The following is a 25,691-nucleotide window of genomic DNA, read 5'->3' as shown; positions in this document are numbered from 1 at the left end:
TCTGTGCAATATGCTTCTTGTGCTTTAAAAAGTAGTGTGCACAATACTCTATACTCTGTTTCACCACTTTGGTTCAGCACTACCAAAGCTATGGGGTGTAAAAAAGCCACACATTTGCGCATCACAACATAGTCCCAGATATAATGTGCTTTAAAATTGACAAGGTTTACCAAAATGGGCATTTGTTTGGTGTGTGCGCTACGCCACATCGATATGCGATACGTTTATTCTTGGCATTTAGTTTGTACATATTAAACTATTTTTGTCACTTACCACCGGTAACTATGTTTACAAATCAACATGGCAGCACCCATGCAAAAGGGACTGCCCCCTTCGATCCGAACTTACTCTTGCTACACGCCCACTGCGCTGACAGCAACAAATGAATAGTGAAATCAGCCACCGATTTGTTTCATCTTACTGCAAGGATAAAACATCAGGTACATTTTGTCATTATTAGCAAGATATGCTGCTTGCTTAGGCACCCCTGCTAAGACTAGCATGCCAAGGCAGTGCTGACGCTGCTTTGCCAGACCAAGACCGCTGCATCTCGAACAGACATGCAACATGGCACAACCTTTCGTGCGTGTCGGATCCGCCTTCAACGAAAACAAAAAAGAGAGAAAAGAAGCATTGCAGCGAGGAACACGAACGAACGCATCCATAGAGAAGCAGTTATACGAGAGCCAGAAAAAGCATCGGAGAGAAAGAGGCACAAAGTTAAGTTATCCATCGGCATGAGCGTCTACCAATTTTCAGCAGAGCAACAAATCTACGCTTCAAGTTCCTGGTGTGACTGCTTGTTTTGCAGTTTTACTGTATCAAATTTATAAACCAGCCTTATCTGCAATGAGTGTGTATAAATAATTTGGAGAGCAGACACCGTGAAGACATTGCGCAGACGACATGGCGCGGATGAATGCATGTAGAAGGGCTAATAGTCTTTCTTATTAGCTGAGGGACCCTGTAGGCTCCACAGGGCTGAAGGGAACATCTGAAACCAAGTATGGCTCAAAGCTATACTTTGCCGCTATGAGACACACAGGAGCAGAACGAAGCGCAAGCACTATCAAAGTTGAATGAAGTGTGAGCAGCGAACCGTGTGGACGGCCAGTACACGCAGTCTGCTGTCATCATCCGAGATAGGCAGACACAGCTGGTCATCTATAGTTTTGCGTTTGTTCCTTTCTGATTGGATCGATCAAGCGCCTCCAGTGGTGATCCAGCCACTTTAACTTTTGGAGCAATTTTTGGAGCAGAGAAAATGCTCTTTTGGAGCAGCTTTGTATCGGCACTCGATTTTGGAGCAGCAATTGTAGCAGCAACTTATTTTACAAAAATACATCTCTCATTATTGCTGAAACTAAAGCTGTGATAGCAACCACAGTTCTATAAAACCGTATTTGTCTCAATTCTCAATTATTAATTAGAGTGTCACGTGCATGCCGATTTTAAAAGCCACCAAGAAATGGACCAGTCCATCAGATTTAATGCACTACTGAAAATGAAGGTAGTGCAGGTGTAGCATTAGTTGATTAAAGTGCACTAAAAGCTACGACAAAAATTCCCAGAAACCGAACTGTAAGGAGAGTTTTGAACTTTCATTTATTTACAGAAGAAAGATGTGCATGTTGCAGCATTTACGTCCTCTTGCTCACCTTCTTGCTTAGTTCTTCCAGCTGTGAGAGGGTTTGGCTCAAAGCGGAGTTGCCTTCAGCTAATAAAGTTTGCCCAGCTTCAACTTGTTCCAGGCTCTTAGAACGCAGACCAGAAGAAATTATGTCTTCTGCTCGTTTCAGCAATGCCCTACTTGAGGTGACCTTTTCTTCCAAGTTCTTACGAAGTCGCTTTTCGTCGACATCAGCACCAGTGTCTTGGTCTCCAAGCCTTTTCCTGCTTTCTGACTGCTGTGCACTTGCAGTTCTCTCTGTGTATCGGGCTCTAGATCTCCTTACACTTTGCAGAAGCTCTGTAGACAAGGGAACTTTAGTGGCATCTCCATCATACCTGCGGAGATATGTCTTTGTCTGGCGCAACCCGTTAATGCTTGCAATGCATAATGAGTAGCGGTTCTCATAAAAGCGCTTATTTTCGCTAAATCCTCGTTCGCAGTCTGCGTTGCCATGTGGCAGGCACAGCAGACACTTGACAAGCCTCGACAATAATGGATACTTTGGTTGACCTCCAGGAGACTTCAGTTCAAATATTTTGCCCCAACGAACATCAATTCTTTCACCTCCAAGTGCCAGGAGGTCACTGTTGGAGTCACACTTTAACATATGCCACTCATCGATGGCTGAGGAAACTTCTTCATGTTTGATTACCTGTGGAAGCTGAGACACAAGGTACTTCAGTGCTCGCACTTCCGATTCAACATTTGTTGACTGCCAATTGAGGAGGCTAGCAGATTGAAGAACTCTATTATCGAGTGGAAGCTTCTGAAGAAGATCCTTGGCACAGGCCAAGTAAAAAGCACGTGCTCCAAGATAAAACCGCTTCTTCTCACTAGAGTCCCACTCAAGCATTGATTTTTCAGTATCTGTACCAACTTCTGGCCTCGATTTCCAAAGGGATGCATCCATCACATCTAGCCTTTTCAGTTGTTCAGCGCTCTTGTCTGCAAAGGCTTCATGACGAAGAAACCGACTGAGGACTCGTTGGACTAGAACAATAAGTTCAACGTGAAGTATGTGCAAGAGCGGCTCTTGCTTTTGGAAGAGCAGCTGAAATCCACTGAAAAGCTGCGCACAGTTCTTAAGGAACAACACTTTGGCCAAAAGTTGTTTCTCAGAAAATGCCGACACAAGCTTGTTGTGTAGGCTTTGGGTGTCAGGTCGTTGACGAGATGAATTGCCCTTAAAAAAATAGGTGCGAAGCGCTTCAAACTGTTCCTCAACTCGGCAAAGTGAGTCTTGTAGCGTCAGCCAGCGATTAGAAACGTGGCGCAGAAATACATGACAAGAGATTCCCAAAGTATCCTGGCATTCTCTGAGTGCTTCAGCGCGGACAGCACCTTTGAAGTAGTAGTAAATATTTCTCACTACTTCTTCTACATCTAAGCCAAATGCATCCAGGCCTCTGCCAAATGCATTATGAACTTTATGAAGATTGCAGTTGCCAATATCAATCAAACTTGGTGCCACATGCTTCTGAAGCTTGTTTCTTACGCTCTTCATAACATTAGGGCCATCACTGAAAAAGCAAACAAGTCCTTGCTTTGGAAGATCTGCTATTGCTTCTTCTATGCAGCCAACAATTATTTCAGCGGTTGCACGCCCAAGATCAAATGACTGGACATGTTCAACAACAACTTCCTGTTGGCTGCTGGAAAAATAGCGTACCAGCACATCTAGTTGCTGCACCCTTAGCTCTGGCTTTGGCGTCTCATCAATCATAATGGAAAAATAGACATTTGGCTGGCACAGCTCAGTCACCACTTGTCCTTTAAAGTAGGGACCCAGTCCATCTGATACAATGCGGGCCAACTTTATTCTGCCACAACTAAACTTTTTGGCAATGTCACTGTCGGGGAACATGCAGTGATAAATCGAAGTTGCCGTGTCTCCCCATGAAAAAGGAATTCCCTTGGCCACAACAGACAAAGCAAAAGTAGTTTCTGCCTTGCTGACTTGGTGCTCAAGTGATGTATTAGCAGACACGTTGGAGAAGTCCAGTGTGCCTTGCACCAATTTGGGTGGAAGAAGATTCCCGTCCTTGTCTCTGTGTCTAGCAGCTGCATCAATATGTTTCTTCATCCCAGCATGACGCTTCACTGCTGCCGCTCCATGCTGTGCGCAAGAAATGGTGCAGTTGCAAAGAATACAAAATGCATCTGTATTTCGGGTTCCACTCTTGCACCACCGACTGATCGGATCATTATTGGAGTCCACCTCGTTGAGTACAGAGGCGTTGAACTTGGTGTTGCGATCTGAAAACATGAGCGAAACGAACTTTATGACAGTAAACTTTCCCAAGTTTTTTTTCAGAGCGTGAATATTGGTAAAAGCAACAGGGTAGACAGAAAGAGCACTGACTTCTAACTTTATATCACAGAGTGGCAAGAATATATATGCCCAAAAAAGGATGATTAAAAACATGACAAAATACAAGCCTAGTCAATGCGTCAGTATAAAAATCTTGCAAATGTGACTACGCACCAACTAGCCCAAGGTTCCACTCTTGTAAATTTTCCCACGACAAAGGCACGCTAGTAAAAAGAGCACGTAACTACTAGATTTATTTTTAGGGTAGCCCGTAACATACTGCCAACCTTACTTCATTGGAAGATCTAAATACCAACTCTAAGGCGCCAACACCAAATATTTGCGCAAGCATTTTGGGTACAGCCTCGACAAATGGCGCGAATCGGGATGCCAGTTTGTCTGTCGACCATTCACACCTAAAACTCGCGACCAACTTACAGGAAGTTGCCATGCGGATGACGCGTGGGTCTGACGGCCGCAGACAAACGCATTGCCCCAGCTGGCAAGGCGGCATAAGGCGCTAATGTATGTTGGAGGTTTGCTTCCTTCCGGCGCGGCGCGCGATGACCAGAGCAGAAATCGACAGCAATGTTTTCCTTAAATTAAATATTTAAAAAAGCTGATTGGGAACGGCACGTCACGAATAGCGGATTCCCAACGATCGGCTGCCGCTAATGCGGTAACATTACGGTGCTTATTGACTTGCTTGTGTTGACATGGTCGACGCTCAATCACTCTTTTCCGACTATTCTACAAGCAGCTCGCACGGTGGGGCGCCCGATTCGTGACGCGCCGGCAGCACATACGGCCCATCTAGCGATCTGCTAACGTCAACAAAAGCGACCCGCCTGCAGAAATTCGTAGTGTATTCCGCGTCACTCGCTCGTTCGTTTCGCACTATTATATGTTCCGAACGGTAGCATGTAGGAGGTGTAACTGCTGCATGCCGTACGAGCGATTGCGCGTTTCAAATGCGGATATTCCGCACCACGAAACAAGGCACGGCGCACCTTCCTAAGCCTACGTACAGCGCTCAGACACTCCGAACACAAAAACAATCAGTAGCGAGAAATCGCAAGAACTATAGGCAAGTTGCAACTTCTGTACTGATTCAATAGCAAAGTGCGGCCGGTAATAAATGCCAGCAGCGCTACGCGATCGCCTAAGCATTCACTAAAGTATTTCACGGGCGCTATTAAGAAATGCCACAAAATTTAAAAAGAAAGCGACTTACTTTTGTCCATTTCAACAGCGGGGGGATGACAAACATTCGCTGACTGTTTGTTCACAAGCACATGGCGCACATGCAACGACACGACGTGCTGTGCATGAGCGCGAAAACCTACAGAAAACACCCGAACGACACCGACGAATACCTAAGCTGCAAAGCACATGGTAAACAATTGCCAACCTAGAAAAGAATTCACTTGTTGCCAACTGAAAAATGAACATCCGCTAAAGTCGGGTTCTTTCGTGCAATTTGGCGCATTTGGCGCAAACAAAACAACACTTGCGCAGTAAGGCGCAGGAAGGTATAATTGTAGCAAATTGGCGCAAATGGCGCAGCTGGATCACTACTGCGCCTCGTTTATGCTTTTCACCGAGATCGATGGGTCCAGTGCTGTTTCTCTGGCGCAAGTAACTGCCATCCGCATGCTTGAAGCAAGCGCTCACAGCTTCCCGACAGAGTTACTATGGTGCTTCCACAGCAGCACCAACAAGAAAATGCAGTCAAATTTCGACTTCCACGTTGACACCAGGAAGCGTTTCCTGTGCGGGCGCTAAACGTCGCTGGGGAACTCGACCCACAGCCATCGATTCCGATAGCTTGTGCAATCACCTCTGTTTACACACCAAGCAAGTGCGTTTTAATCCCAACCTTCAAGCCCAAAATTAGATCAGTCACCTTGGAATGCTTTTGTTTAAATATAAAAGTAAATATAAAAGTAAATATAAAAGTTCATATATCAGACATGCTCTCATTTGCATTTTCTTTGAACACACAAATCGCGCGAACAATGTCTGCTACGTCTGCACTTCTATATCCGCCGTGTTAATAATGTGTGGCTGCAAGGCCAGCAAAGGGCCGATAAAATAGTGTTTAGTGATGCTCTAATGTTTTTATTGATTGGAAAAGCTTATGTGCAAAAGAATAAGTGAAGAAAGTTTACGAAATATCAAAAATAGTTCTTTTTTATTCATAGCCAGAATTTTCCATTGTATGTTGCTTTCTTGAAGTAAGCCCAATTGTATCTCTTTATCGAAAAGTTATAAAATAATCTTTGACAGTTTGATAAACAAGCATGCTGAGAACGCAATGCGGAATTTTCATCGCTCTGTCATACGCCATTTTAAATAAAGACCTGCAAAGTAGGCAAAAGACTTTTCCCGAGTCGATTTTGAGATTTTTTATACATATAGAAACCAAAAATAACTGAACATAAGCACGAGCATGCATGTATTTGACTAAACAAATTTGAGAAACATAGCTTTAATATATTTCGTGTAACTCATCGCCAAATAAAAATAGCACAGCAAGTAAGCGTGGCACTCCACCTCTTCATCGATTTTCAGTGGCTCAAAAAAAATGTTTTGCAGCAAAACCAATTGCGGATCTCTTCTATGCACTTGTCAGGCAACAATATCTAAAATTTTAAAATAACCTTAAAAGGTCGACCAGCCATGCATTGTTCGATCTTACGTGAAATGGCCCTGTTCAGATTTTATGTCACATTCACGTCCCTATAAAACAATATGCAGTGCGGTAGCACCAGAATCCCTACTCCACATAATCATTACTACAGTTTGCACAGCCTGTCTCAAGTATAAATGTGCCTTATCTCTGCATCTGCCCAACACACATCTGCAAGTTAAACGTGCACAGCATCCTGCCACTATGCACAGCAGCCAGCCACTGTATTAGGAGCATTGGCAGAGGCAACTGCTTTTCTACAGAGAAATGTCGAATAAAAAGCACAGATTTCTGCATGGCACCACTAAGTTCCCTTTGTTAACATCTCTAACAACATTTGCTTTGTGTTAGCAATACTCAAGTACACACGTCTTTTTTTTGAAAAACACAATAGCACTTCATCTGGTGACATGCTGTTTCCTCATTTCATTACAGCTTGTGTAATGATGCCACAGATGACTAAAATTTGTTGTTTTCATGCTCTCCGAATTTCTGCACATCTAGTTGCACACATTACATTCATGCATGCATCAGAGAATGCATATATATACCTACATTTTTTTCTTTAACCAGACTTACTCCATGCATCTTCCTATTACAAGTTGTTTAAATACGAGAATATTCTGAGTACCTTTCGATATTTGGGGGGTCATTTGTCCTCAAATATTTGTGTTTCATTTATATGAAAATTTCATTAAACTGTGATTATTTGGGTGCCCATGGAAAACCATAAGTGCAATGACACCACTCACTTGGGGCACAAAAGCCAAGTTGCTGACAAATTTGCTCAGGGGTGAACTCTTGAAGGACGAGGGATATCACCATGTCCACGTAGGTGTTGATTGTGCTGATGCACTTGTCCCTGCTGCTGCTTGGGAACAGCTGACACACTTTCTCAACTATCAGCTTGATTTCTTCCTGCACAGATTCACACCAGACATACAGGAAAACCCGATTAATTAGAACTCTGTTATTCCAAAATTCCGGTTAAGCTTGCTTTCATGTAAGAAGCAGCCCATCGAGTGATAACTCGAACTCTACACTCATAACTATGTGCCGACTTCGCCCCTAAGTTCAGCTAAAACTAAATTACAGTAAAACCTCCTTAATTCAAAGTCACTGGGATTGTGAGAAATCCTCAAATTCAGTGGGTTTTAAAATTAACACAACATACCTACAAAATGTGGAATGCAAGAAACTTGAAATTATTCAAATTATTTCGGGCAGGTCATTTATTGTGCTGGCTAGTTTGTGGCTTTGTCATGTTTTCCGGCAATACCTGGTCACAGTTTTGCCACAAACAAGGGGGAAGTTCAGGCCTAACTGCTGTCACCGCAACAAAAAAAAACACAAAAAAACATGACCAACTGAAATTCGCACTTGCGAAAAGCAAGACATCTTCACTGCAACACAGTAGTGACACCCGGGCAGCATGTTGCCTGCTCCTCGCTGCGTCAGCACGTCATGATGCGACCATTCGCCCCTTTTTTCTCTTAAAATAAAGAATTTAATAATAGACAGTGTGACAAAATTCGCGATTTGTTTTGCCTTGAAAACATCACCATTAAAGCTTTCAACTCGAGTTTTCCAAGTAGGCGTTGCAGGCAAGAACTTCGCCAGCTGTGCAAGTGCATGAATTGCTGGAGCAACCGGTACTCCGCGGTTCACATACATCAGGGATTTCTCCAGACTGTCCTTTATTAAGTTCTTTAAATTCCCAGAAAGCATGGATAAATCCTGATGCGCTGACATAGGAAAAAGCATGCAACATGCTGCCGATGCGTCACTGATGTATTGCAGTGAAGCATGTCTTGTTTTCCACAGGCTCATATTTTATTGATCACGAGATCGTTATTTTCTTATATACAATTTTATTTTTGGTGCTAAAATGAGTAAGCCAGACGTGCTTCAGCTACCACTCATTAGTATCGCTAAAGTACATTGCCTAGTGACTCTTAAGGTCTGTCGTTTCCGCGGATTTTAGGCGAAATCGGGATCAGGAATGGAATGGGCACACTATACCCAAAGTTTTCTAATTAACCAGACTTGTGCTGACTGCCACTTCAAATTATCCACTCAAACATACACTGCAAAACACGGGACCGCAGAAATACTTTGAATTAAGTGGGATTTTGAAATAACAGAGTTTGAATTATTGAGGTTTTATTGTACTTCAATATTTGTTCACAGCACCTCTTCAAAAGATTAACTGCTGCAGTGACCTACATAATAACCATCAATTGTGCCAAATCATAAGGGCAATAACAATAATAATTAATAATATTATTGCTACGGTATATATGAGCCGGGCTGTAGTATGTGCCGGGTAGGTAGAGGAGGAAGACGACGTTGTCTGGCGCGGCCTGAGGACTCCATTCGCGACTGCCGAACATCATCCTCACGGCGACTGCCGAACATCATCCTCACCCTGTAAATAAATCCACATATCCTTTAATTAAACCGTAACAGTTTTGTGGTGGAGGTGCTGAGTAATCAACCAAGCAACACGACGCTTCAAGCGCCTGATCTACGACGAAGCCGCCGCCTTGCTGGACCTCCCCCGTTACCACTGGCAGCTGAGATGTCTCACGGCGAAGAAGGAAACCGGATCCCCACAGCTGCAGACCTTCTACCAGTCCCAGCAGCACCGCTAGTGCCAGGTTCGCATGCGGCTGGTCCCTGGTTGCGTCAGGATCTGATAGTGCCTCGCACATTCGGTGGCAAATCTGGCAAGGACGTGCACGCCTGGCTCACACACTTCAAACGGGTGAGCAAATACTACCAGTGGGACGCGGCGACCCAGCTGACCAATGTAGTATTTTCCTTAACGGACACAGCACTCGTGTGGTACGAGAACCACGAAGATGCCCTCACGTCATGGGATCGCTTCGTTTCCGAAATAAGAGCGTGCTTTGGAGACTCCGTAGCTAAGAGAAAGTAGGCCGAACAGACGTTACTGCAGAGAGCTCGGATCGCAAGAGAGACGTGCACGACCTATGTAGAGGCAATCTTGAAGCTCTGCAAGATTGTCAGCCCTTCTATGTCAGAGAAAGACAAAAAGTTGGCCACCTGTTGAAGGGCATTGCCGAGGATGTGTATCAGTTCCTCATCAGCAAAGACAGCCTTGCTACGGTAACCGACGTCATAAACCACTGTCGCACATTCGAGACCCTGAAGATGCGACGTATCACCCCCAAGTTCGGTCGCCTACCGAATGTAACCACCGTGGCAAGTGTTGACGAATACACGCCGCTTGATCTCGCGTCGACAATACGCCAGATTGTTTGAGAAAAGCTCACTCGACACGCTCGCCTGACGCCATACGAAGCTACACCCGCACCGCCTCTCTCGCCCTCCCGTGTCAATTGCGGCAGAAGGCATCGATGACTGCAACTACAGGCCACCCTCACCACCGAGGTCACAGCGCAATAACTACCCGCTGCCGAGGTACGAAGACCGCTTCAGTTACCCCCATCAGCCAGCCAACACCTATTACGACCCAAAGGAAGATGTACCTGTACCACCACCACGTCAGCGCAATGCCTTCCAGGAGTACAATGCATACCGCCAAGCCCCTGTGTGCTACCGTTGCGGTATTGCCGGGCATACAGCTCGATTCTGTCGTCGACAGAGAGGGCCGACATCCCGATATAATTCCCCATCAGAGTTTCCGCCAGCGGGCACTGGTCACAACAACGGTCATTGGCCCGCCTATTCTAGGAGTACCTCATGGCGGGGAAATCACCGTGGAAGTTCTCCCGCTTCTGACCGTAGTTTGACGCCTCCATCTGGCCGACTGCATCGTTCACCTTCGCCGGGATGACGCCTGTCATCGCCGCCGCCGCCGAGAAACTAGCCAGCGCGACCGTTGAAGGTGAAGTCGCACAACAGAATTTGCCTCAGATGCCTCCACCAGTTATAATGTCGAAGAACAAGACACGTGTGGAAATAGATGGCTTTTGTACAAGTGCTTTGGTGGACACTGGTGCTACGATATCAGTTATGAGTCTTTCGTTCAAAAGTCGCATTGGCCGCAAAGTTACCGTATTTACTCGATTCTACCGCACCCTCGATTGTAACGCGCGCCCGGTTTCCATGACAAAAAAAAAAAAACTAAGACATCGACTGCAACGCGCACCCATTTTTCTCGTTGGCCCGCTTGATCACACCACTCGGGAAAACGACTCCTTTTGAGAGCGTCTTCCGTTTAAATATGAGGTACGGGGGAAGCTTGTGCCTACCTGACGTGCAACGGAGCATTGCTGTCACTCTAGTTTTACCATGGCCCGATGTCGGCACACGAACTTGCTTCGCCCCCTTCTTCTCGACGAATGTGGTGCCAGGCATGTCGAAGTAAAGAGGCGTCTGATCGGCATTCCCGATTTGCCAAAGCAGGTAGCCGTTGTTGTGCCGCAAGTTAAGGAGGAACCTCTGAAGACTCTGAAGCTTTTCTTCGTACTCCTCCGGCAACTTCCGGCATATGCCCGTTCGCCTTCGGAGGGAAAAGCCTTTCCTCTTCATAAAGTTAGTTAGCCAGCACCTGCCCGCTTTAAACTGGCTCTGCATTAGCCCTTTTTCAAAGGCTAACTGCATAGCCTGCACTTGGAGCAGTTCTGTCGTCACGGGCCGCTGTGCCGCTCACTGCTTAATCACATACTCGCCGAGCAGCTCTTCAATTCGTGGAAACCGACCCTGCTGTGGTCCACTGAAGCCTTTGTGTGAATCTTTGCTGTCGACAATATTCTGCTTTTGTTTCCGCCAGTCCCGCACGCACGTTTCGGGAACTCCGAACGACCGCGATGCGGCCCGATTTCTGTCCGTTTCGGCACACGCGATGACGTTTCTTTTAAAAGCAGCATTGTGGTACACTCGTCGAGTTTTTGGAGTCGGCCCTACCATGCCGTCGATGCTAATGTACTACAAGATGACGAACTCCTAAGCACACGTACGAAGTGCCGCACATGGGAAACACATAGGCAGAAATGGCCGACGCGCCATGCCGACGCACGTAGGGGGCGGCCATTTTGGAAGTGCCGATGGCAATAGAATGACCATATTCATTTTTTTTTTTCGTGCTCGATTTTAACGCGCATGCGATTTATGAACTCTCTTAACCGGAAAAAAGGTGCGCGTTAGATTCAAGTAATTACGGTATGTTTTCTGGGGCGAATCAAGTTTTCGTGGTGTTGGTGGGGAAGTACTTCATCCTGTTGGAGTTTGTGCCATCAATGTCTTATTGACAGGAAAGGTGTTCCCAACAGAGTTTCTTGTGCTGCAACGTTGTACACACGATGTGATTCTTGGTCTTGACTTTCTCCAAGGATGTGGCGCTTTCGTTGATTGTGGAAGCGGTGAACTTTCCGTCAGCGGTGACATTGTTCCTGCCCTCGTCGATGAGGCGCCGCAGGCCGCGGAGGATGCTCCGATTGTTTCGGACGAGCTGACAGTGCCGCCATGGTCAATGAGGTCAGTTGCAGTGTTTGCCCCAGAATCTGCCACATCTTTTGACGCCATCGTTGAACCTGCCATCATTCAATGTGCTAAGGAAGGCATACTCGTCCCTCGTTGTTTGGTATCTATTGATGAAGGAGCAACCTTTCTGTGGGCACTGAATTGTTCGCCAATGCCGGTCGTGCTTCCTCGAGGAATGAAGCTTGGCGTCTTCGATGATTCCACTGAAGGTTCTGTAGCAGTCGTTAACAACGATGGAAGCGAGAAAGGTACAGTATCTGGCAAGCACTGCTGCTCTTACGAGTCGCAGATCCTAGGTATGATTAGCGCCACTTTGCGGTCACACGAGCAGCAGACGTTACGCCATCTGTTGAGGCGACATGCTTCTGTGTTTGACTTTTGCCAAGAGGAGAAGCCACTACCTTTACCATGTTTTCGCGCTCACCATAGGATTGACACCAGCACTTCCCATCCGATCCTACAAAAGCCTTACCGAGTGTCGTCATCAGAACGAAAAGTTATTGCCGACCAGGTTCAGGAAATGCTGAAGAAGGGTGTCATTGAAGAGTCGTGTAGCCCGTGGGCAGCACCAGTCATCTTGGAAGAAGGATGGTGCCTGGCGGTTCTGCGTTGATTACAGAAGACTCAACGTTGTGACCAAGAAAGATGTATATCCACTGCCTAGGATTGACGATGTTATTGACTGCTTACGCTCGGCTTCATACTTTTCTTCAATAGACCTACAATCAGGATATTGGCAGATACCTATGCACCCTTCAGACAAGGAGAAGACCGCATTCGTGACGCCTGATGGACTGTACCAATTCAATGTGATGCCGTTTGGGCTTTGCAACGCCCCCGCCACTTTTGAAAGGTTTATGAACTCTGTCCTTCGTGGTCTTAAATGAGAGGTGTGCTTATGCTACCTGGATGACGTCGTCATTTTTGGGCGTACCTTTGAAGAGCACAACGTCCGTTTAAGCCTTGTTTTAGACTGTGTTGGAAAGGCTGGCTTGATTTTGAACTCTAAGAAGTGCCGGTTTGGTGAACGACAAGCTTTAGTCCTCGGTCACCTAGTTGACAAAGATGGTGTCAGGCCGGATCCCCGCAAAATCGAAGCAGTCGGCACATTCAAACCACCCCAGACACTGAAGGAACTTCGCAGCTTCTTGGGCCTATGTTCCTACTTTCGCCGCTTTGTGCCCCGATTCGTGGACGTAGTACACCCACTAACGAGCTTGTTGCGAAAAGACAGCCCATTCAAATGGACACCTGATTGTGATGCCGCATTTTCTGAACTGAAACTTCTACTGACATCTGAGCCTATTCTTCGTCATTTCGATCCTTCTGCTCCTACAGAAGTGCACAGTGACGCAAGTGGAATTGGCATCGAAGGTGTGCTTGTACAGCGCCATGATAATGCAGAGCATGTTGTTGCTTATACGAGTCGATCTCTAAGCAAGGCTGAAATGAATTATACGGTGACAGAGCAAGAATGTTTAGCGGCTGTATTCACCATTCAGAAGTTTCGATGTTACCTCTACTGTCATCCATTCACGATTGTGACAGACCGTCATTCATTATGTTGGCTTGTTACTCTCCGAGACCCTTCTGGCCGCCTTGCTCGATGGGCTTTACGCCTTTAAGAATTTGACTTCAGCATTTCGTACAGAAGTGGACGACGTCATTCGGACGCTGATTGCCTTTCTCGCCTGCCTATGACCACGACGGAGGACAGTGCAGATACCCTCGATATCTGTTTTGCTGCGGTCTCTCACACGTTTCCCGACGCCAATATCTTCAAACGAGAACAACTGAATGATTTATCTTTAGAGCCTTTGTTCGTTGACGCTGCACATTGAGTGTTCTTCAATGTGCAGCGACACCACAGAGTACATGGGCCTCTACCATTTCGCCTTCGTTAAAATGCGACAGCCACGACCCGGATCAAACCCACAGCCATCGGGTCAGCAGCCAAGCACCGTAACCACTGATCCACCGAGGCGGACGTAGCCGAAGGGCAAGTGAAGCCAGCAAGTCATAGAAGTTGCATTCGTGTAAATTATTGTGACATTTTCATTCTGTGCATCCTGCATTATTTAGCCTTTTGCAGCCTTAACAGGCGCCGCCCAACAATGCAACACAGCTGCAGCAGTCTGTAGTCAAGCTTTGCTTGACAATCTTCAGCACTTGATTTATGGGTGCATTTCCACGTTGCATTATCCGCTGTCTTTAAAATGGTAAGTGAACTGCTTTTACCGAAGTTTTGATTTCTTTAGACTTAGACAGGAAGGAATTGAATGTGGGTAAAGACTTTGGACCACAAAGGGTTAGTTGACAGAACAAGCAGTAACACAAATGCACAGTGCCAACTATACCCATGTCTGCACTGGACAAGGGTGACAGACGTTCTCTTCAAACACAGTTAAGAAGTACTGCATCATCAACGCTCTCAACAGCACCGAGGACGACATGTTATGGGAGGCGGCTAGTGTAAAGCAGTCATCCTCAGGGGAGAGCTCAGACAGCTCGGAGGGCTGGATAAAGTGAATCGGTTAACAATTCCGCATTTTTTTTTTTAGGTGGTCATGGTAAAGGTGTCGACCTATATTCCGCCTCGACCTATACATATTCCGCATTATACGCTAGGTAACGGGTATGAGACAGAAGCAATTCTGCTCATTTTCACATACCACCACACCAGCCTACATGTCTAGATGAGAGGAAAAACGTCCAAATGTTTAAATAATATGCCAGTTCTTGTTGCATGAATGAGATCAGAGCGGATAATGCTGAACACTAGTAGCACACTATAATGATAATATGCAGATTCATTTCACTTTCTCTAGGACTTTTGAGTCGGTCAAACAGTAAAAGCTCGCCATTCTCATTCTCTCAAGTGTAATTTCTTAGCAGCACTTCCATCAGTGCTCTGATAAATTTCTCATGCAAAATGTAACAGTAAGCAGCCAGGTGGCCATTTCCAGGGGGCTTTAAGAAGTGTGCTTTTTTTTTTCTTCCTAATAGCCACCTTTTGTTCTTTAAAAGCGATTTTAACCTACTTTGAGTTTTAATAAAACCATGATTGTTTTTGTCTTGAATGTAGAGAAACTAAACTTGTGGAAGCAAGCAAGAACAAAAATTGTAAGTCTGAGAAAACAATCGACGACTTTTGAGAGTAGCATCTCCTCTTTAACTGCAGCATCTTTGGGCACTCTAGCAATGCTCACGAGGAATGTGCTGCGATCGACATCATCAAGTCAAATGTCATTCGCTTTGGACGTGTAGCAGCACTGCCGAAAAAAATGTCATTCCAGAACTGAATGCCTCCGCTACCAAATGTCATTTTCTATGCCTGTGTGGCACGGTTACAAGCCGTTCCAAGGATTCGGTTAAGCGTTGCTACGCCGAGTTGACTCACTCAGGTGAGGCTGCAGTGACGCCAACCGGGCGGCTGAAACGGGAATCACCGGCCACGCTATGCAAATGGATCATGGATGCTTGGGCAAGCATCCCAGAGGACCTTGTGCGTCATTCCTTCAAGAAGTGTGGCATCTCTAATGCCCTCGATGGCACAGAAGACGAGCACCTATTTGACGATTTGTATGACAAAGAAATGTCCGAGGAAAGCGCAGTTGAAGACGACAGCGATTGACATGGCGAGTGTGTGATCAATGAACGTGTTTTCAATGATCTTTCCTACATCGTTTTATATGCGGGTACAATTTTATTTTTCTCATTTTGCACCTCTAAAATTTGGCCTCGTATTATATTCGGGTTTGTATTATACACAAATAGTTACAGTAGTTCGTTATTTTGGTAATTTGATACAACTACACAATGAATATAGGCCACAGATAATATGCTTCACTGCACAGCAATCCTTCCTGCTATCAGTGTGTTTACTTACTAAAGCCTATCCATAATCAAGCGTAACTAAGGCTCTTGATGCACAAGCCATCCATTATCTTCAGGCACACACACCATGCTAATTTTTCCTGTACGGCTGAAGTGCATGTTTCAATACATTGATGAAAGTATGCCTCATTTTCCATGAGAGAAGCACAAGTGTCCCACATTTCGCGAAAGTTTTTACATTCTTCTTTTTCAGAGATTCACAAAACCCAGCTTTTCTGATTGACAGACACCCCCTTTATTACCTAAAAGCTTTCCATTGTGCATCAATGCATAGAAAATAGAGAACGTGATGTGTAGGCTAAACTGGAGACTAATATAGGCGGCTAATGCCACACAGTCTAACTACTGTTGTCAGCATGTTAAAAGAGTACCGACACAAATTCTTAATATTTTGGAATTGGTGTTCTAAATAAAAACACGGGCTTTGAGGAGCCTCAAAAGAGTACAGCGGTGCCTGGGAATGCATTGCACACTTTTTTAATACCACTACCTCAGAAAAACACTTTAGGTTTCGATATTCAGCAAGGGGCTTCTACATGATGTGTCATGGCAGTGTGACGTCACGGGGAAACAGCAATTCGCGGCGTACTAGTGGCAGATCTGCCATCTGCTCATGGTACACATGAGCGACGATGAATGCATTGTCTCCAGCGAGCCCGACAAGGATTTCTGTGATTTAGGCTCCATACAGAATGCAAAGTTCGCAAACTCGGGGTAATTATGTTAACATGTCGGAATAATGTGCACTGCAATGGCGCTGGCTAACTTGCTGTTGCTTTACGACAAAAACTTTGAAACCAAAGAATATTTTATGTGTTGGCTGACTGATGTGTGCAGAGCGTTAATACTACATATCAAGGAAGCGAAATGTCTTTTTTGCGATGTCTCAAAATCATGTCAGTACACCTTTAAGGCAAGGAGTACTGCAGTACCTGCTTCTGACAAAAAATTCACATTTCTGCGAGGAAATTTTTGTGCATTAGCATCAAAAATAAATTACCAACCAACCTCAGTTTCTTTTTTCTTTAGCTCGTCATAGAAGAATTCGACGGTCAGCTTGCAGTAGTCACAATCGGGCGAATCCGAAGCAGCACCAGTATTTCTCGGGGGCAGTGCTAATAAAAAAGAAAATATCATTAGGGCTTTGTAAATAATAAGCTAAATATCAGCTTCAAGTACAACTAACAAAATAATTTTTATTGCGATGGCAATTATATGGACACTCTCGGCTAGATTTTGCCACCGGCGTCGACATGGGTGTTGCATTACTCACCATATCTGTATACGTATCTATATACAGTCGAGGCCACATATAACGGCCCCACTTAAAATGAACTTTCGCTTAGAACGAACAATATCCACGTGACCGTGAAAATATACATTGGTTCAATGGCACAAAATCGCACTTACAACGAACGTCTCCGAGCGCCGCTGATCGGTTACAGCGAATGGAGTCAGTGGTCTGCCGACTTCCCGGGAAACCAATTTCGACCACCGATCAGGCATCGGCGATGTGCCCATACATTCTTATTGTTAAATGCCGACCCTGCCTCCAGGCCCCTCTAGTTGCCGCTCTCCCCGACCGCTTTTTGTTACACACCCCTCCGTCCTTTGTCCCCCCCGCTACTCTTAGCACTCCGCATTGCCAGACGAGGCCCGCGTTTTCCCACTGCTACTGATCTTTCCAAAAAAAGTCGGCCATTTACCCTGTTTTTGATCGCTGGTACTGTCGTTGGCGTCGCCGGCCTGGAGTGACCAGACCATTTGCCAACACCGTCGACCACCGACTGTATTTGATAGTTTGTGTCTAGTGCACGCGCGTACGCTACCTTACCGACTGATCATTTGTGATTCGTTTAGTGTTTAGGACTTGTTCTCGCTCCCTTCGCACTTGGCTCAGCATGCCTTCCACGCACAAACTCTCCACGCAAGCTCACCGGTGCAACAAAACGATTTTTCGACCACGGCCGCCAATTCTTCGAACACCGCCGCGCACGCACCGATTCAGGCGGCCATGCACTCTTTCAAAGTTTTTTTACGTGCAAGTAAAAGCAAGCTACCCAGCCTGCCTCCTTCTAATGTGTTTTGGTTTTCAAGGTCGCCCTCCCACCGCATCCTCCCCTCTCTTTATCGCGACTCCTTGCCCTTCTCTCGCAAGTCTGCTCTCTTCTCTTGATCACAACCCCTTTGCCCGTCTCCACCGCTCCGCTGGCTCGAATTAGTTTCGTTTTCTGACTGGAAACGAGCCCAGAGCTGTTCCACGCGTTTTAGCATGTGTGTCGCGTGTGAGCATCTTGCTCGCTCTTGGTGTGCGTGTGTGATCAGGATGGCAGACGGGAGGACTAGCAAGCTTTTTTTTCCTGCCGCTCAACAAAACGTCGAAAGTGTGATCGCTTGGCTTGAGCGTATTCCGCGCGTTAGGTGCCGCATTGCGGAGTGCTTGCTCAATGCTGTTGACCACCTGGCAGCCAACTTGCCGGTTCAGGCATTCCGGTATTCAGCTGTGGAGATGGTGAATATTTCGTGGGCGGCTGTGACAGCTACATGCGTGCGAAACTGTTTTCGTGAGGCCAACTTCGTCAACGTCGGGCCCGATGCCGAGCCTGAAGCCTCCAAACAGAACCACTGCGGTGGCGATTTGTGGCAGCGCGTCGTCGACTCTGACCTGGGAGAGCGAGTGGGACATCTGTTGCGATAGCTTAATTACGGCCGATGATGCAGACACTGCGGAACCGTGCACGGATTAGGGCATTGTGAATGAAGTACGTGGCGAGAGCGATTTGGAGGAAACGAATTGCGAGATAGACAAAACTTTGGAGCCAGTGCTTCATGCCACTTATGCCACGGGCCTTGGCGAACGAGCGCCCTGCCGTTTTAAATGAACTCGAGACTGCCCTTATTGCTTTTGCTATTCGAAACACGTGCATCCCGGACTTTTTGGGGCAAAAAAAGTTTGTGTTTTCTCTCACAACTTTTTTAAAAGCTGTGTTTCATTTACTACGAACTTCGGGATACAGCGAACGGATGCCGCGTCACGCTCACGTTCATTATAAGCAGGCTCCACTGTATATGAAAACTCAAGAAAGAAAAATAATCCAGAAAAAGACTCCGGCATGTGGAATTGAGCAAGGGACCTTTGAAACTTAAGTGCGAGGCGTTAACCACTGAGCCACAGAAGAGCACGTCCTTTAATATTCAAATGGCAAGCTATTTATATCTACCCCTTACTGCTGGTGACGGACATCTCAGGGGGAACTATTGTCTTTCCAGCATTACCGGCAAGATGGCGCAATGAGCGCGCGTCACCCCATCGTCAAGATGCGGCAGCGTGCACTTTCATCTCTCACGCGCGTCCTTATCTGGCAGTGGGGAGGATGGTTTGTTTCTGCTGGCTTTAGGCTTTCACCGGAACGATTCTGTAGTAGTTACCAGGCGCACAGTCACTGCAAATTTTGCACAGTCTCCGTTTGTGAAAAGAGCGTGCTTTTCAGATCTAGCGAAGTAACAATCGGGACGCTTATTCGTGTTCATCTGTACCAGCGAGCACGTTTTGAGCGTCATTTCTACATGAGAAATGCAGGGCACGTTTCGATCTGCATAGAATTCTGCACGTGACATTCCAACACTACAAAACTGCGCGAAAAATCGACAAGAAACAGAGAAGGCACACACACAAGCGCAGTGTGTGTGCCTTCTCTAACACTGTGTGTGCCTTCTCTGTTTCTTGTCGATTTTTCGCGCAGTTTTGTAGTGATGATTTACCAACTCGCCCAGCGTTCAGTACTCTTAAGTTATATTACTAGTTGTATGGGCTCTTTTCCATGTGTTACTTTTCCCATTTCTAACCCGGCAGTTTTGGTGGCACTGCGCTTGTGTGTGTGCCTTCTCTGTTTCTTGTCGATTTTTCGCGCAGTTTTGTAGTGATGATTTACCAACTCGCCCAGCGTTCAGTACTCTTATGACATTCCAATTTGTTGCCTTCCCGTTCATTGCTTTGCCTTTGCAGCAAAGCTGCGACTTTTTTTTAATGCATCTTATAGGTCACTGAAAAACTGGCTTCTTGGTAAGGCAGATTAAAAAAGAGTATGCCAGCGCTGCCCTACATGTGCAAACAATGACATAGTAGTAGAGCTGGCTCAAGTTCCTGAAAAATATGAAGTGGGATAATCAGGGTTAAGTGCCTCAGACTGGCTGCCGAGTGTTGCCGACGTTTCAATAGGAAGACCCATCTTTTTAAAGGCGTCGTATCTTCCTTGGCGTGTTCAATTTAAAGGGGTTAGTGGTGACGTCAACTCCTGGTGGTGGCGCATGTCCCCGTTGATGATTGCCGTCTGAAAAGCAAACAAACTATAAAGCAGAGGAGTGCTGTTCTCGCTTTCCTTCAAGTCAGATGGTAGCGATTCAAAATTGTTCTCCGAGAGTGGAAAAAATAAAAAAAGAAAAAAGAAAAAAGAAAAACCGAAATTAGAGCGGTATGCTGCAAAAGTGGTGGCCGCGTCAGACGTGAATAAATGAAAGGGCTTGAAGCTTCGGAGCCGGCAGATGGTTGCCGCGTTCAGCCACTACAAAGGGTTGCCGACAGCACAACGCTTCAACTTTTCGTTTTTGTTTCTTTTTTTTTTCCACTCTCCCAGAACAATTTTTGAATCACTACCACCTGACTTGAAGGGAAGCGAGGACAGCACTCCTTTCTTTATAGTTTTTTTGCTTTTCAGACAGCGTTTATCAACAAGGACATGCGGCACCACCAGGAGTACACGTCACCACTAACCCCCTTAAAACTAACACGCCAAGGATGACATGGCTTCATGTCCTCTTATCGAAACGTCGGCCAGCCAGTCTGAGGGCCTTCCACCGTTAACCCCGATTATCCCACTACGTTGTTTCTATCTGTCGGCTCCCATCTAGATTTTAAAAAATATGAAGTAGCATCAATTTCATACCTTTGTCTCTGCCTCCTCTCCCAACAGTTACAGCAGCACTTCTAGTAGTAGAACTAGCATGCTCTGCTGAAAACTACTGGCTTTTATCACCGTAGTAAAAATGACTATTGTTGTAACTGTGTTTACTATAACTGGCACAGCAGGTTGGCATACTGAAGCATTCAGAAATATCATACGTACATACTGAAACACGATCGACCTCGCACCGTACCCCAACCAAATTGAACAACCCAGATGCAGACAAGCAAAATGGAGCTCGCACAATCTTCTAAAAAGTTAATGTGCCACTTTTAAAAAATAGCAACTTAACACAGCAAAATTATCAATGATGCCGCCATCAGAAGCAAGCTTTCACGCAGTAAGAGATTATGCACGGTACATTTTTACATTGTCATACACCATGAAAATAAGCTACTTGCTTGTGTATACAATACATTGTCGTAGTTATCACTACTTTTCATACAATTCATTTCTAATCTTCCTACTGCATCCCTTAGAAAGACAGCGGCCTTAGGCGCTGTAGCAAGACAATTGCACAAGCAAAAGAACTGCACTTTTTGGCGAATAGCCATGTTCCGCGGGCTTGACAGCTCGACTAACTTCACTTGCAATCTATAAAGCGCACAGGAAAGGAAGTGCCTGTACGGTAACACAAATGGCACTACTGTAGTTATTTTCTGGGACTTCACAGCCAGTGGCACTTCTTCCTTCTCCCCCTCACCTCCTTATCTCTTTGTCTTCCTCAGTTCTTTTTTCCATCCTCCTTTATCTTCCATCTCCTTCTGTCTTTCTTTTCTCTCACTATCTCTATATTTTTGATTCTCTCTTTCAGTCTATTTTTTTTTCTGCCTGCTTTTTATTCTCTCAGTTTCTCTGTCTTTCTATAGTATGTTTTACAGTCTGCTCTCCTTTCCCTCCTCTTCACCAACAAATTTGTCTTCTCCCTCACTTCCCTTTCCCACCCTCAAGCTATAGTGAACTCTACAAAGCTATGCTGTGCAGTCCTAACCGCTCGTCTTCAGGTGGCGTAAACACAGGTAGAAATCTCACTTTGCGAAAAAATTCTTTTCCCCTACTATTTCTCTTTTTCTCTGTTTTAATGCATTTGCCTCTCCCATCAGAGTTATTGCATCCCGCACTGAGGAAATCAGTGCTTGTGTTTTGGAAGCGAAGCAAAGGATGAAGATGATGACAATGAACAAGAGCACGAAGAGAGCGGGTGCTGGTTCAGGACGTTTTTGTGGCGACACCGCCCAAACTACAGCAAGCTACAACAGCTTTGCTGTCAAAATAGAGGTTGTCAAAGCTCCAAATCACTACAAAACTGGATTGTTAACTCAAACGCCTGTCACAATAATACAGCACTTCGTGTTCGCAGCAAATTACCATCACCCAACAAAAAGTGAATGTAATAAGGAGTAACAAATAACACAAAAACCCAAAAAATGCCCCACTCCCAAAAGATAATCCACCTCTGTTCAGCATGATTTTCTAGTTTTTAAAAAACGTTGATAACCCATGCCAACAATTCTAACAGCTTTCATCTAAATTTCTTGGCATTTACATTTTTACAGGTTATAGGAGAAGCAGACTTCATGGGCGTTGCTGGTAATGGCAACTGGCAATGAACTTGGCCAGAGACAACCAAAGCTTACATTGCTGTAACTTACACACTTTACTTGACTGCTGCTGCAAAGCAATGCCATTTAGATACTCATTAACTTACAATAATCTCATTAATTTGTTCTGACATAAACACTGACGCAAGTGAAAATTTCTGTAAAGGCATAGTAGTTGCACAAAATGCTTCAAGATTTCACAAGCAGATTTGCCACTACTGTCAATGTGACATGCACACTCACCCTATGACACAAAAGTAAATGCCTGTTTGCCATTGCTGGCAATAGCTGATTGTCCTTTACTTTGTGGATGTGAATTTATGTTATCTGGCTCTATGCATTTACCTGCTCAAACATGACATATCGACAGTTACACTGCAGGTGGTCTGAGCTTGAAGTACACTCCTGTTTTACATTCACCCCATGCTGGAAATGAGAGTGACGGTGAAAGCAGTTCATAGAAATCATAAGGAAATTCAATATATCAAATAAGATTCCCCTGCCTTAAATCAAGAATTTTCTAGAGTTGTTTTTAGAGGCCTTGACGCTACTTCATTCTGCTATTTACTAATGAACAACATGCATTTGCAATTACTATTTTTTGCCTGTTCCAAGAGCTGTAACAGTATAGATCCCAAGAAAGAATAAATTATGCATATGAAATCATGGCACAAGGTTGTTTGACACTTACATGAACAGAGGGTTATTTCATGGCAGATGACTGCAGGAGCAACGTCATTTGCCAGGAACTTGAGGATTACTTCTGCATTTTTATCAACAAAGCTTCGACAGTTCCTTTCGGTTTCTGTAGGGAACAGTTCGCATATTTGGTCAAGGACGAACTTGACGTCATCCTGCAGTAAAAAAGGTATACAGGTATGTGAGCTTGAGCGAAAGAAAGCATAGCCATGCGCAGATTCAGAAGGACAAACAATGCAGCATGTTCTAATAGAGTACAGATATGTTCACACAGAAAGCAAGAAGTAATAGTAGCATGAAACAAATTTAAGCTTCAAGAAAAATGAATCATGATAAATTTTTACTGCAGACATGTGGACAGCCATTAAATAAAAAACTGAGGCGGTGAGGGGAGCTAAGTATGAAAATTTTCCAGTACCCGAAATAAACATTAGTTCATAATGGTATTACAACTCAAAACCAAGTAGTACACAGTATGTAAAATTTTTATAATTAATCTAGCCTAACTACATGCATACTTTGCTAAAACAATGCGTGTAAATGACCGATATTTTAATTGCTCGTTACCTTGACATAATCCCTTTGAAAACCAGCAGATAATGAAGCCAACAAAGGTATAATTGGAATTAATTGTACCATTTTAACAGTATTATAGTAACAGTAATGTAGATGTGAAGAAAGGTTGAAATTTCTGGAGCCCTCCACTACGGTGTCTCTCATAATCATATGGTGGTTTTGGGACATTAAACACTGCATATTAATCAAATCAATTAGATGAGAAGAAAGCAAAGTGGACAAAAAGACTGCTTACTAGCAAGCTTCATATAATGTGCCCAACTTATTGACATGTGGGGTTTAACGACCATATGATTATGAGAAATGCCGTAGCGGAGGGCTCCGGAAATTTTGACCACCTGGGGTTCTTTAACGTGCACCCAAATCTGAGCACACGAGCCTACAACATTTCCACCTCTATCGGAAACGCAGCTGCCGCATACGGGATTCAATCCCGCGACTTGCGGGTCAGATGACGTGGCTGATGCTCTACCAGTTGAGCTATGGCAGTGGTCATTCTGCCGCCCACTTTATCGGGTGTTTTGTTTATCTGCATGCAAATTTGGGAGTGCTAGTCGGCGCCACTCGTAGCCATAACAGCAAACGCTCGCCATCACGGCTATGAGCAACAACTAATCCTACCAGGTCTGTGTGCACATAAATACCCAATTCAATGAACGGCGAGAATCGTAGCTAAATTGGTAGAGAATCAAGCACGTTATTCAAAGCTTGCAGGTGCAGCACCTGCCGGCAGCAAATTGCCTTTTTGTATACTTTACTTTCTTCTCATCTATATCCCAATTACAATATACTTAAAAGCACTACAATTATTACCATGTATACTTTCTTTGGCTGCATAACCTTCATAACACAAAGACACGAATGCAATGCAAAGAAAGCATTGATCAATAAATCATGCTCACCACAGTGGCATTCAGTGGTATGACTTGCTCAAGAAGGGTGATGAAAGCCTTGCAAATAGAACAGGTGTAAATATCTTCAACTGAAATAAAAAAAATACATGTTTATTTATTTAATTCAATATTATTTCAACACTATGCTTTTATTATCCAGTCTGCTCCACATGAAAATGGGCAACACTTGTTAATCAACAACACTGAAAAAGCTAGACTTTAAAAGAACACAAATAGTAATTGATACAAGCACAATCATCATTGTAGCTCAATTAAAAAATCTCTGCATGTGTCATGCAAAAAGTGCCAGTTCGGCCCCCCGTGAGTGGCAAGTAGTTTACTCCACCTACAGTCGATCTCGTATATATCAAACTTGAATATATCGAATTACTGGCTATATCAAACAGTTCAAAAATCCCCTCGAGTTTACCATGCAAAGGTATGGGACCGGTGCACCGTTATATCGAACTCCCGGACAGCGGGACATATTCTATATCAAACACTGCACCGCGTCGAAGCCCAGACAGTGCATTTTTCCGTGCAAATATTGATCAATTTTAGGCCGCGTTCTAACAAATTCCGATCCTTTTTCGCGCGCAGGCGGCAAAAAAACAGTGGTATTCTATCATGCTAATTTGGTTCGTTGCGGGACACTTGCGAGTACATCTGTACATTTGATGCTCAATCTGCAGGTCTTGGCGTGCGAGCATAGTATTTTGCAAAAGAACGACTGCCAATGGCACCGAAATGAGAATGCGAAGTGACTCGGCGATCTCACTGTTCACATGTGGTTAGCATTCTCTTCTTTGTTTGTTAGCGCACAATGGCATGCGAGCCTGAAAAGCATGGCCTTCAAGATGTGCAACCTGGTGTTGTATTTTCAGTGTTTTCGGTTTCAGAACGCATGTCTCAGAGGC

At 44.9% G+C, this 25,691-nt stretch overlaps 2 protein-coding genes across 2 annotated transcripts in view; both read right to left on the bottom strand.

The window, feature by feature from the left end:
• The window catches only part of Sap-r (prosaposin), a 207,916-nt gene that overhangs the window by 144,359 nt on the left and 37,866 nt on the right, over nt 1-25,691 (bottom strand). The window contains exons 17-20 of the mRNA XM_037418579.2: nt 24,784-24,863; nt 23,298-23,460; nt 17,053-17,159; nt 7,428-7,593 (exon numbers count right to left, since the gene is read on the bottom strand). Of these exons, the coding sequence (XP_037274476.1) occupies nt 7,428-7,593; nt 17,053-17,159; nt 23,298-23,460; nt 24,784-24,863 (516 nt within the window). The remainder of the gene's footprint in view (nt 1-7,427; nt 7,594-17,052; nt 17,160-23,297; nt 23,461-24,783; nt 24,864-25,691) is intronic.
• Nucleotides 1,587-5,348, bottom strand: LOC119167141 (uncharacterized). The gene is made up of 2 exons (XM_037418580.2): nt 5,218-5,348; nt 1,587-3,928 (listed from the first exon to the last, which is right to left on the bottom strand). The coding sequence occupies exons 1-2, from the start codon at nt 5,225-5,227 to the stop codon at nt 1,641-1,643; spliced, it is 2,298 nt and encodes a 765-aa protein (XP_037274477.1). The 5' UTR covers nt 5,228-5,348; the 3' UTR covers nt 1,587-1,640.

Source organism: Rhipicephalus microplus, chromosome X (assembly GCF_043290135.1).
Source record: "Rhipicephalus microplus isolate Deutch F79 chromosome X, USDA_Rmic, whole genome shotgun sequence".
Lineage (NCBI taxonomy): Eukaryota > Metazoa > Arthropoda > Arachnida > Ixodida > Ixodidae > Rhipicephalus > Rhipicephalus microplus.
Note: the sequence above shows the minus strand (reverse complement) of the source record. Positions and strands in the feature narration are given on the sequence as shown.